At 46.6% G+C, this 12,834-nt stretch overlaps 1 protein-coding gene across 2 annotated transcripts in view; it reads left to right on the forward strand.

Annotated features, from left to right (window-relative positions):
* Positions 1–12,834, forward strand: part of ETS1 (ETS proto-oncogene 1, transcription factor) — a 128,002-nt gene that overhangs the window by 52,009 nt on the left and 63,159 nt on the right. The window contains exon 1 of one of the 2 annotated variants that reach the window (XM_046016111.1): positions 9,434–9,919. The exons of the other annotated variant lie outside the window; for it this stretch is intronic. Coding sequence (XP_045872067.1) covers positions 9,838–9,919 — 82 coding nt within the window. The 5' untranslated portion in view covers positions 9,434–9,837. Of the gene's footprint in view, positions 1–9,433; positions 9,920–12,834 lie in introns of those variants that run through there. 2 annotated transcript variants of the gene reach the window in all.

Here is a 12,834-nt window from a genome sequence, read left to right on the forward strand (position 1 = left end):
TGTTGTTGAGGGCTCATTCTGGATCAGGCACGGGGCAAATTACTTGGCACACGTTCATTCCATCTTTGGTTCCACTCTGTGAGCTGGGCATGGTGATCACCTCCATTCTAGAGATGAAGAATGAGGCTTTCTGAGGCCAAAGGACTGACAGCTGGAGGGGGGCCAAGCAGAAACTCAACCTTCTGTCTGTCTACTGCCAAGCCTGTGCTCTTAACTACTCTACAGCATTGCCTCCTCAGTTATTTTTAAGCTTAAGTGCGTTCTATGAAGTTAAGACACCAAAGCCAGAGAGTCGATTTGATGAGCAACTGACCGTCCTCCCATGGGCTATCTGGAAGCAGGAATACTTATTTGGAAGCAGGACCACTTATTTGGAATTGTCTCTTTACCTCTACACCTCAGCCCAATTCAATTCAATTAAAAAAAAAAATACTCTCTGTGACAGAAAACGTTAGCTCATTGAAAATGAAGAGTCCGTGTGGCTGCTGGGCCTCTCCCGGATCTGGGAATGGTTGTTGCCAGCCATCTGGTCTCTCTCAATGCTGTGGAATTCCCTGAAAGAAAAGTCCGTAATCTTTTTGATTTTTGACAATTCTCAACATATTTAGAATTTTTAATTCCTGGAAAGGGATCTCTCCTGGGAATGTGCCACCAGAGAGCTGACTGCTGTTTATTCTTTCTCCCACAGTCTGTTGCCAGCTCCCCACCCAGCTGCACCTCCTCCCTCCCCTCCTCAGCAGGTCCCTAGTGGCCCTTCCCACCCAAGGCCTTTTTGTGATGAAGTCTTTCAAGATGGTTTCCCAGTCTGGGGAAAACACATGTTTCTGATCAGTCTGATGAAATACATTTCCATTAAGAAGTAACTTCTCTATTTTCTACTTTCTTCGTGCTCCACATTACCTATCATTACCTATCATTGCAAGCCCTGAACGCTTGAAAGTGCTTCACAGACCTGACTGATTAAATGGCGCCTTCTTGCACGTCACACGTGTCGGATTTGCTTCTCTCCTCTTCACTAACTCCGAGGAAGAAAGGTTTTTATTGTATAGAAGCCAATCCAGATAGATGAGATGCAAGCCGGGGTCTGCTCCACCTCATGCGTCATTGCCAGGACCATCCACTCCATCCTGACTCCTTCCCGAGAGGTGATGTAAGATGCAAAGCAAGCACAGCTGGCTCCTTGCAAGTGAAAGAAGGCTTCATCTCTCCTCCGCCCTCAAGAGCAGAGCATTACATTCGAGCTGTAATCCCAGAGAAGTTGACATATCCCTTCTTGAGGCTGTTTTTCAACTGTCAACTTTCTATCTGTGGCATATTGGGTACTTAGTCAATTCCAAAAATGAGTAATTACCCTGGACACCCTAGAGTTCTTTTTATGGATTCATGCTCCTGAATAGTTACGAAACTTGGATTTTGTGCACATTTTTTAGGGCAGTTCATGTGCAAAGGAGGGGGGGGGGTGCTGAAACAGTAAGGGAATTTAAAAATTCCACATTGCATGATTTAGCAGGGGCCGAAGGTAGTATTTGTACGAATTCCTTATGACACGATAATGTTCAATGAAGGATGCTTAAGGTGAGACAGGAATATGTTCCTGAGAAAGATGTTTGTAGACGACCCACAGAGTGTCATAGTTATTGGCTAGGAAGATGTTCTCGGTGTAACACACTGAATTTTTTCTTGGGCCTCTTCTTTAAGAAGAGGCCCAAGAAAAAAAAGGACCTAGGTCTTCCGGTTGAGGTGATATAAAATAATGTGCATTCATGATCCTTATAGCTTGGTGGTAATGGTGGACCCTGACCAAACCCGTTATTTCCTTGGTTTCTATGGTTTAAGATCAGCTGCTTTTCTGTTGCAACACTTCCATTATCCAGTAGTAGATATAACCAAGTACAGGAGCAATGGTCTGCCACAGTCCAGCCAGCAGGAGGGGTTAGGCCTTCTTTAGGTGTTTGTTTTTGTGCGCGCACGTGTGTGTGTGTATGTGTGTTTGTGTGACCTGTTAAGTGCTAGTGGGTCAGTTAGCTCTCTCTGCCCTCCCTGTTCTTACTCCCTCCCTGCTCTCATTCTCTCACTCTGGGGGATGCCTACAGTATGGCCCCTGCTTCCAGGAACCTGACCAGTTAGAGCAAATTTGACAAGGTAAAGGGGATTTGTAACAGGTACTGGCCTCCGTGTAAGCATCTAACTGTCTATACTTCCTCACAAAGATGGAGATAATGGGTCCATGCATTCTCTGGACTCTTACAAATAATGGATGTAATAATGGTTGGGCATCTTACCTTCACGATAATCAATGAAATAGAAGATTTAACTTAAAGTTCAGAAAGCGCTGAAAACTGCCTCTGAGCTGCAGAGTGAGATTATGGACAATATGTTGCATAAAGTTCAGACTGACAACAAAGCCACTAGTTGGCTTTGTGGTAAGCCAGATGCCATTTTTCACACCAATACTGAATATGCTCAGATGAAAAATAAAACGAATATGTTGACCTTAAGCAACATTTTCCTTTAAAGGAGATTGGAGAGGACAGGAGCACAGTAAAATTTCATAAAGACATTTTCAGTTGGAAAACTTCACATGGCTGGGTCTTTACCCTTGAACTTTGGGCAACTTTGAGTCGTACATTAGACAAAACTAAAGAAACAAAGAAAGAAACAAGTAAGTAAATAAGATGGAAGATGGATACCTGAGTTAAAGATCCATATTTGAAATGTTAAGAAGTTATTTGTTCATTAATTAAATCATTGGAGGAGTTTATTAAGCTCCTGCCCTCTTGAGCTGGGCCCCGGAGGTTGTGATGGCTGAGACCTGTTGCTGCCTTTAGGGAGCGTTGGAGGGAGACATGGCCATTCAAATGTTCACCAGGTGAGCACAAGAGGAGAACATCGTGGGGGTGGGGTGGGAGACTCTTTACATACAGCATGTCCACGTAGGCGAAAGTCTGTGTTCGAGGTCGATTTCCAGCTTGGCCTTCCCCTTGCATCTTCTTTTTAAAAAAAATTTTTTTTTTAATATTTTATTTATTTGACAGAGAGAAATCACAACTAGGCAGAAAGGCAGGCAGAGAGAGAGGAGGAAGCAGGCTCCCCGTGGAGCAGAGATCCCGATGTGGGGCTCGATCCCAGCACCCTGGGATCATGACCTGAGCCGAAGGCAGAGGTTTTAACCCACTGAGCCACCCAGGTGCTCCCCCCCTTGCATCTTCTGTAGATCCTCTCCCCTCTCCTCCCCTCACCATCCTGTGCAACTCTTCCAGCTAGAGAACCTCCTACTGATTTGTTTTATTGTCATTCCATAGCTGATGACCACGCAGGACCATGAAACGGGCTCTGTGACCATACTGGATGCATCACCAGGCTTTAATTTCATTTTAAGATCTTAGGGATTTAAGTCCCCAAATGCCAAGGACATAGAACTGCTGTGACTATACTTCCTCATGCCTGCCCCTGACCCTATCTTGTCCTTCCTTTGTTCTCTGAGAAGGTCCCTTCTAGTCCTTCCTCCTGTACCACTGTTCTTTTTCCCTGTCAGGACAATTCCTTCTTCTGGTGCTATCGGCTCCCTCTGCCTTCTTCCAGCATCAGGAAGAGGCTGGAGAAATTCCCCACCCTATCTCTGTTCCTTCATCTCTGGGGGTGGTAAATGCTAGTCTTTTGGGGCAATTGCCTTGGCATTTTAAAATGAAAGGGGGAGGAAAAGGGGGAAGATTCCACAATGAAATTATCTTAATTTAAGATTCAGACCACAAATGCAGAGAACATCTGTTTTGAAGTCTGCTGTTGTCTTTGTAACCCAAGAGAAAAGCAGGGTAAGATCAGAGGAAGGCCTTAGCCTTCCACCAGAAGAAACCACCTGCAGCCCGGGGAGGGGGCCAGGATTCTTACTCCTGGGGTATGGAGCTCCTTGCTAAGACCCTGCTTCTCTGCTTCTGCAGGTCATTAAAGAACACTGGTGCTCCCGCCACCTGTGCTAAGGCTATCATCCCTCTACCTCCTCGAGAGGCCAATTTAGGACAATTTAAATTGGAATCCAAATTACACGGTCCCCGAAGGCTCATAGGGTAGCCTGCATTCTGCATTATCCAGGCCCAGGAGGGCGCAACAATCCCAGGAAGTGGACTCAATGTGGGTGTGGAGGAAACCTCGGAACCCTGCAGGCTCGACAGGCAGCTCCTCACCTCTTTCTGTTGGGGGGGAGAGCCCGATCTGCTGCTGGAGTAATACGTGATGTCTAAACTTGTGGATTTTGTAGTGTCGCTTGGTCTGTGGATGAGGCCAATCCATCCCACATTGTTGGGGCTCCAGATGCAGCTGAATGGTTCATAATTACAGTCTAAAGAAACTGCAGACAGCCATAGAGCCAACCCAGACCCTTTCTCTCCGTACAGCCCATGCCAAGCTGGCTCCCACAGGGAATGCTGGTGTGGTTATCCTGCACTGCATTTGCCCAAAGACAACACATCGGGTACAGAGAACACTGTCAGATTTCTAGAAATTGAGGCTGGTCATCTATCCGTTTCTGTGTACACTGGATCCTGCTTTGTGTCTCGAGAGTGTCCAGTAACAGACCATGCCGAATGGCGTGGCTTCCTCAAATGTATCAATAGACCCGAGGAGATGGCCACGGACGGAACTATAGTCTAGGGGATACTGTTGCAGGACTGACATTGACTTTTTCAGGCTATGTGGCTCTAGGCTGAATGACCTACTCTCTCAAACTCATTTTTTCCCTCTGGCGAGCAGGAGGGCTGGACTTGCAAATCTCTAAGAGACTCCCAGCTAGCTCCGTCATGTGACAAAACCAAGCCCGGACGAGGGCTCCACCGGGTACCACCTACAGGCTCTTTCCTTCTGAAATTGAACTATGGTTTTCCATGACTTAAAACACATACAGATCTACAGTGTTCTCTTCTAACCAGGTGGTGCTGGGATTTCTCAAAGGAGGCCAAAGCTGAGCAGGTTCCCAAATCAGGAACTGAGTGAGGTAGGGGTCTGGAGAGATTTTTAAATTAAACAAGATCATTCTATCTCTCCCTGAAGACGGTTCAGGTAAACAGAGGATCCAAGTTACTCTGTGAAGGGGGTGGTCTTAGAGACGGAATAGGATTTCTGGACTATTCTACCTCATCCCGGATTTTAATAGTGGGAACAATGATTTAACTTTAACCGAGCACGTTTTCTGACCTGGACACTGTGCTAAGTGCTTTGCATGCATTATCCCATTTACTCTTCCAAATGACCTTAAAAGGGGGGGGGGTGCTATTTCTTCCTTGAGTGTGGAGGAGCTGAGGTTTTAGGGTAAGTGACTTCGGAGCAAGAATTCAGCCCGTTAGTGGGTAGAGCTAGAGTTCGAACCGGAGTCCACCAGAGCCCGCACTGCTCACTCTCATCTTTGTCTGATTGGGGAAGCTTTCCCGGGGCCAAGCAGCCCCCAAGTCCTCCCTCTCCCTGCCCCTCCCCCCCCACTTCCCCCTAACTATGGCTCTTCTTATGGTCCATTGTTTATTGTACCTTCTAAACAATAGCTAATGAGTGTGTATTACATGGTCGGGAGAGCCAGTGGTGATTTTATTCCCTGAAACAGAGATGAGGTTGTCACACACAAAGGTTAAGTGGCTCTGCTGAGGTCACAGAGCCAGCCCGCAGCCCAACAGCTCGGAGCCTGCCACTTGGGTTCTTAAACTGACCCTCAGGCCTTCTGGCATCAGAGTTTAATTAAGAGAGTTATTTCCATTTTCCTTTCGATCTCCAATTTGCCATTTTATTGCTGCTTGATAATGGTAGATATCGAAGCCCCAGGCTGTTTTCTGCCCCACTGTGTTTTTTAATGACTCAACTTACCATGGAGAAACCACTTGCTTTAGAGTGAAGCTTCAGAGGCCTGTTTCTAGGTCCCTGTGTGTGACGGGGACTGTTGCCTTTTCTCAGAGAAAAAACAACCACAAACGCAACTCAGACAGGTTGTTAATGGAGGACTTTTTTTTTTTTTTTTTTTTAAATCTTACATTTAAACCAGTAAATCAACATCTGTGAGTCATAAACTTGTTCTGGATCAGCCGTTAGTGGTCGGAGTGTTTTTGCACCTACCTCCAATACAGCATATTTTAGCTCAAAACTCAGAGGTTCTTTGGTTTGGTGAAGTTTAAGATTCAAGAAAGAGACAAATAACTTCTAGCATGCTTGTGGAGAGGGATAGTCTGTCTTCCATGACTGTTTGAAATTCGGTGTATTTTTCTGTTTCTTTTTTAATTGAGGCTGGTGTGGAGTCGAGGGGCGGAGTAGTAAAGAGAAAGTTTGTGTTTTGGACATCTATGCATTTGAGGGAATTCTTATAAAGAATGTTACTAGTTCCTTGATATCATTAATGTCTAACCTCACATCCGGGTCCCCCAACTCTTACAGTCCTGTTTTGATCCTCATTGACATGATGTTTCTCTTTTAGGGAATTTTAACGCTTGCTGGGTGTAATTCCCTAGGTCTTAGGAATGTTTAAAAATACAATTCTGTTTTCTCCCAATTGTAGGAGGAGCAGACTGTTGCATTACAAAAATAAGCAAGGAAGTATTTCCTTGGTTGATTTTTCTCAAGTGCCTCACAAGTTGAAACCACTTGCCTAAGTAGCTGGAAGGCAAGGCCCAGCTGCTCCTGTTCTGCTGGTGGGGAAACTGAGGTACAAGTGAACCCGAGTGGACATGAATGCTGGGGAAGAGGGGTTCTGCTCTGCCGTGGGGGACAAAGGACCGACCTAGGAGTGGACTTGTTGACACGGTTTAGTTCCTCTTCACAAGCCATAGCAGAAACAACTCACTTAAACCTTTGCCTTAGAGAGAGCTGGTGGCAAGATAGATGCCCCGGTGACCAGGAAGTTGATAGTTCATTACTGAATACCTATTTCCTGAGTGTCTGCAATGTGTCAGGCATTGGGCTGGGGATTGCTTTTTAGGTTCTGGTAAGAGAGAAATGCTTTCTAAAGTCTGTAGAAAATTTACAAGAATCTACTCGTGTCGCAAAGGGAATGAAAATTTCATTTATCGCGTTGATTTGATACTTGTAGGCCTGATTCGATTATTAATATCCCACATTTGTGAACATATTTTAACTTGTTTACTTCAGTGCTCTTTGTCCCAAGCAAAGTTTCAGTTAGATCTGAAGTTAGATGCATGATTTGTGATAACTTCACTCACTGTTCACAATCAGCCTCAAGTACCAGGAGATTTCCTGGAGGTCTGTGGTGGTCCCTGGCTATCTCCCCACCCTCCTGTCTTACCTAACCCTCTTCCTTGATTTGGGCCTTCACATATTTTGAGCTTCTGTGCTGCAGGACTGGGCTACAAAGGGTGATGGATAGTTAGGTGAGATATCATTGTTGCAAAACCAAAAGAATAAGTTGTCCCACTGCTGGCGTGGAGTGGAAAGTGTTTCTGGTTGGATTCTGGAGGGTTCTTTTAGTGTCTGATGGTGGAGGGTGTTGGCAGCAGGGTTCAGGCTAGTCTGGGGGAGAAACCTGAGGAAGATTCTGGGGAAGAGAAAAAAGACTGGCTCTGAGGCAGCTTTGTTTGCAAGTAGAAAAGTAAGTACTTACGCTTGGATTTAAAAATAACAGCATTTTCTTAACACAACATCAATAAAACAAGATTCCCCCAAAGCAGCTCTCGATTTGCTCAGTTCTTTTGCTGATGTATTCAGAGGAGGCAAAGCAGGATGAGTTCAAGATCCTTTCCTCTGCGGCTCCTTTGGACGTGTAAATATCCAGTTCATTCTCCCAGCCCTTCCCCTGGCTTTTCCCAGGATCAGAAGTGTCTGTTCTTGTCATCTGGAGGCCAGCATTGTTTTCTCATACCTTTTGGAAACAGCTGGATTACAACAATCCTACAAAAATTAGAATTGTCAAATACAAGTATTTTTCTCTGTCACTGGAGGACGGGCATGATCTGAAATTTGAACCCGGAACCAGAGATTTATTTTCTGTTCCTAGCTCCTTTTCTCATCTGCTGTGGGAAACAGGTAAGCTAACCAATACTTCAAGGAGACAAAACTGGGATTAGGTGAAGGTAAGCAGGTGTGTTAAAACTGATCTAAGTCAGTTGCAGGCAAGTGGTGGTAGTTCAACAGAGGCTTAGAAATCAGGAAACAGTATTAAAAATAGCTTCCTTTGAGGTTGTTCAGAAAGATTGTTGTTTAATCTTCTAGTTAATCAAAGGTAGATCTCAATGTCTGGCGCTTGTTATGCACACATATGTCTGTGTATGTTCCTCTAGATTTACTGGTTGATCTGTTAATTAGAACTAGCTCCACTTATGATAACCAACGTTATTAGTGTAAAGCCATGAATTATTGGGGATCGTGTTATAGTGTCCAAAGTGTCTGGAATTCCCAAATGGGACAGGGGCTGTGCACTGATTCTGTCACAGCTGCGAATGATGTACTCCAGAAATTCAAAACCACAGAGCCTCTGCACCGCTTTTTTTGCTGGTGGTGGTGGTTGTAGCAGGGTTGTCAGTTTTATCTAGTGGAGGAGAGTCTGTGAAAGGAAAGGCCAACGGTGACATAATTAGAGGGATAGAATAATAGCTTCCCCTTCCACCCAACCCCTGCTGTAGGTAAACTGACCGCTTATGGAAGCCCATGACTGCATTCCAGTTTGGGGGCCCTGTTCTCTGCTCTCCCAATAATACATAAGCATTTGGGCCTTTGTTTTGGGGTCTCCAGGAGGCTGCCTTGGGCTTGAGCCTTCTCAAGGGCAGCGAGAATTCTGCTCACGAACGCTGCCTCCGTCTTTTCTTAACTAATTTCTTAACCATGACACGCGGGGGTGGGGGGGGGGGAGGCTGAAAAATCGAAGGCTCCTCCAGAAACACTGCACTGATTCCTGACTGACTAACCGGCGAGAGTCCAGGACTCCCAAAGCCCTTAGAGGACACCAGCTCGAGAACCCCCTGCGGCCGCTCGCACGCACGCCCCTTCCTCCGCATGCCTCACGTCCTGTGTGTCAGTCTTTGTGAATGAATGATGTACACGCACTCGGAAAACTATGCTGCTACTGGGAAGAGGGGCAGGAGCCGGTGACCAAGTCCTCAAGAATGCGTGGCGAATCAGATGGACTTTCCCGAAAGGGCTGCGGCAGCTTCTGCACCCAGCCTGCTCGAGCGCTCTGGGCCCTTCCCGGCTGGGGAGCGGACTCAGCGTCCACCCGCTCCCCGCTCAGCCATCCGCGGCCCGGCGCCTGGGCCAGGGCAGAGAGTGGGCGCGGGCGCGGGCGCGGGCGGCCGCGGAGCTCCGCCCCATCTTCCTTTCGTTTTCGGGCCGCCGCCGTCCATTGGCCGCGGCTATCCTGCCCCGCCCCCGGACCGCCCCCGCCCCGCCAGCCCCGCCCCCCGCTTCCCCCCCCTTGCGGAGATCCTGGGGGATGGTGGGGGGGGGGCGGGAGCGCAGACCCAGCGGCCGAAGCTCGGCGCCGCGAGAAACGCCCTAAAGAGGCGGGAGAGAGGGAGGGAGAGCGCGGCTCCGGAGAGCGAGAGCGAGCTGAAGCTGCCTGCCGGCGGAGAGGAGGAGCGGGGCGAGGACGAGGAGGAGCGGGGCGAGGCGCAGGCGAGGCGCAGGCGAGGCTGGGACCCGGGGCGCGCGCACTTCTCCGCAAAGTGCCAACTTCCCGGGACAGAGTGCCGGGCGCGCACCTTCTGGGCTCCAGGGAAAAGTCAGCGGGAATTTGAGATCTTAGGGAAGAAAGTCGGATTTCCCCCGTCCCCCTTCCCCTGTTACTAATTCCCCATAAAAAAGACAACAAGAATAACAGCAAACTTGCTATAAGCCTGTCTGCCCCCCACTCCTGGCACCATGAAGGCGGCCGTCGATCTCAAACCGACTCTCACCATCATCAAGACGGAAAAAGTCGATCTGGAGCTTTTCCCCTCCCCGGGTGAGTGGTGACTGTCGAGGCCCCCACGCCGGCCTTCGGCCAGAGGCTGGGGTCCCCTCCGCTTCTCCCCCTTTCCGCTGTTCCCTCCCAGGCAGTGCGTTTCTGCCTGAGCGAGGCGATGCTGATGGCAGCTGGAGCAAGGTAGAGAAGAGAAGGAGGACTGTTGGTGGCCTGAGATCCTTGTTTGGAGGGTGGTATTTATTTTCACAGCTGTGTTCTTGTGGGTAGTGAAAAAGCTTATAGAATGTCCAGCACCCTTATTCCTGCCTTTTTTTTTTTTTTTTTTTTAATCTTTCCGAATGAGAGAGCATGCTCTGGCCTTATTCCTTAGCGTTAGGGGGGATGGACACTGCGCAGAAGACATCACCCGCTGTCCCTGCATCCCCTAGATCTGGAGCTGGATGGAGGGCCCTGGGCAGTAAGAGCTGAAACAGTGTCTCACTGGCCGGCCTACAAGCACATTTTCAAACGTCTTGCCTTCCTGAGCTCCTCTGTCACATGTCCCTTTGCTATCTAGCTCCTCTTTTCTGGGTTGAGGGCAAGGAGGTGGTAGGAGAACTGAAATGATCATCTTAACTTCTGGAAACATCCCAATTCTATTCACGCAGGTTACTTACTTTATCCAAAGCTTTCTCATCTGCCATATGTTTGTCCTCTGGTACCAAAGATCTGTTACAAGAGGGAAAACATCCTGACCCCAAACGTGACTTTGGGTCTTTGGTGGGTGGTGTTATCCAACTCTGAAGGATTTAGAAGAAGGAGATAGGCAAGAAATTTGATTTTGTCTTAGACACAATTTATGATCCTAAAATTGGATCGGTTTTCATTGGCAGTTTCACAGGGTCCAGAAGTCCTGGAATAAAGGCGGTTTGAGAAGAATAGATGTTTTCTTTTAGAATAAGGAACTGCCAACTATCCTTTCGAGATTAGTGGTTCTAGAGGTAAAGGTATATATAATAAGATATACAGAGAAGGGGATGCTTTCTGGAAAATAATTAATTGCAGTGACCTGCTGTTCTGTTGTATCTGATTATTGAGAAGTTTAGCCGGTCTTGCCTTTGGTTAACACTTCCTTGCCTCTGCCATCATCAGTTGCTTATTTTAACCCTTTCTTCATCTGCTTAAACTTCCAACACAAGCCAGGCTGATGGTCTGTCCTTTGGAGAGCTTCCCGAAATGTTAATGAAGACCTGGCCCTGTCCTCTCCTGTTAGACCCCCTAACATTCAATCCCAGTATTTGGAGTTCTGCTGGGAAGTGCACAAAGAAGGCTAAGCTTGTTTGTTGTCACAAGGATGATGACATGGTCAGAGCAATGCTGAGATCAACCAGAACCACGGAGACATTTCAGGCACTTAGAGCTACAGTTCAGAAATGATGTCGCTGTGCTGGTTGTGTTTGGGGTTCAAGAAAGCCAGAATGAATTCTGTTAGTCACAGTTGATCCAAGCCATGTATCAAAGAAATGATAGTTGCCAGCATAGATATAAACTCAACTAATAGGTTCTTTCCTTAAGAATGGCTTGTTTGTATGTGTGTTTATGGAGAAGGACAGAGTTGGCTGTCTGGGAAGTATCGTGTAAGATAGGTCAGTCCCTGTACCTACAATGAATTTCATGTGCTGGGAATAAAGTGCCCCTGGCAACACATGTTTTAGGTCACAGTAAACAGCTGAAGTCATTTTGGGGGGGGGGTAATTTAATATTATATATTAGAGATTTTGAGCATATGGTGTTGTTATTTTGGTTATTGATAAAAAATAAGCCTCAGGGCAAGTAACTTTGCTTAGCATTCTCATCTGTAAAATGGGGACAGTAAGCACTAATGCTACAGTCAACATCTATTGTACTAAGTGTCTTTACAATGCCTCTCTTTTTCAAAAAAGGTTGACAAGACACTGATCAGGTTTTGTAAGCAGCCTTTGGTATAACAAAATTTCAGTGGGTAAGAGAAATTGGGCAATTTTTCTGCCTCTCATCATAATGAGATTTGATCTCTGGTCCTGTTTTGGGGAAAATAGAGACACTGGCAAATACATATAGCAGTTTTGGGGTTTTTTTCCTGGATTTTTTAGTAGGATATATATGAATATTGTACTCATATCTCAGAGAGGAAAATAGAGGCCCAGAGAAGGTAAGTCATTTACTTAAGAAAATCTTGTAAGCCAGTGGCTAGAGTAAAATTAGTCCCTTTTTTTAACTTCTCAGTGTATGTTGCCTTGAGTAACACTGCAAGTTACCTTTGAAAAGATCAGCAAAGAAACTTCAGTTGAGGCTTAAGCTTGCAGGTGCACGGCTAGAAGAAACATTGGCCGGGGCTGCCTGCCTTTGTTGGTGGGTGGAGAAGACACTGGCTAAGTGGGGATTTGCTTTGCCCATCAGACCATATAGGACATGTGTTTAAAGTTTAACTTTTCACAGTGTGGCTTTGTGTTCACAGCTGTGACTTAAATATTTTTCAGAATGATTCTTTGGGTCGTTTAGTTTCTTATGTGTGGAGACAACTAGTTTGGGATCTTATCAGGCTTAAATCATTAAACCAGGATTTCCCTACACCCCACGCCCCCAACCAATACATGGGAGCCAGTAGGGAGGCAGTAGGGAAGTGGGTGTTGAAACAGGAGTCCTGGATTATTCGCCTGTCTTTGTGGCTAAGACCTGATCCAGAACCTTTATTCACATTTCTTCTAGATCGAGACCTCCCAGGATTTTCAACAGCTTTAATTTGGTACAAATGAACATATATTTTGAAATAATCTGGGAACTGGATATCCCTTGTAAACGTAAAGTGGGTATACCATTTTGATTGCAGTATGTGATTGCAGGGGCTCTTTGGGTCTTAAATGGGCTAAAACAAACAGAGCCATGGAGAGTGGAGAGTCCACGAGTTTCCTCCTGGTGTGGAGCTTACCAAGAAG

The sequence above is a fragment of the Meles meles genome, chromosome 8 (genome assembly GCF_922984935.1).
Source record: "Meles meles chromosome 8, mMelMel3.1 paternal haplotype, whole genome shotgun sequence".
Lineage (NCBI taxonomy): Eukaryota > Metazoa > Chordata > Mammalia > Carnivora > Mustelidae > Meles > Meles meles.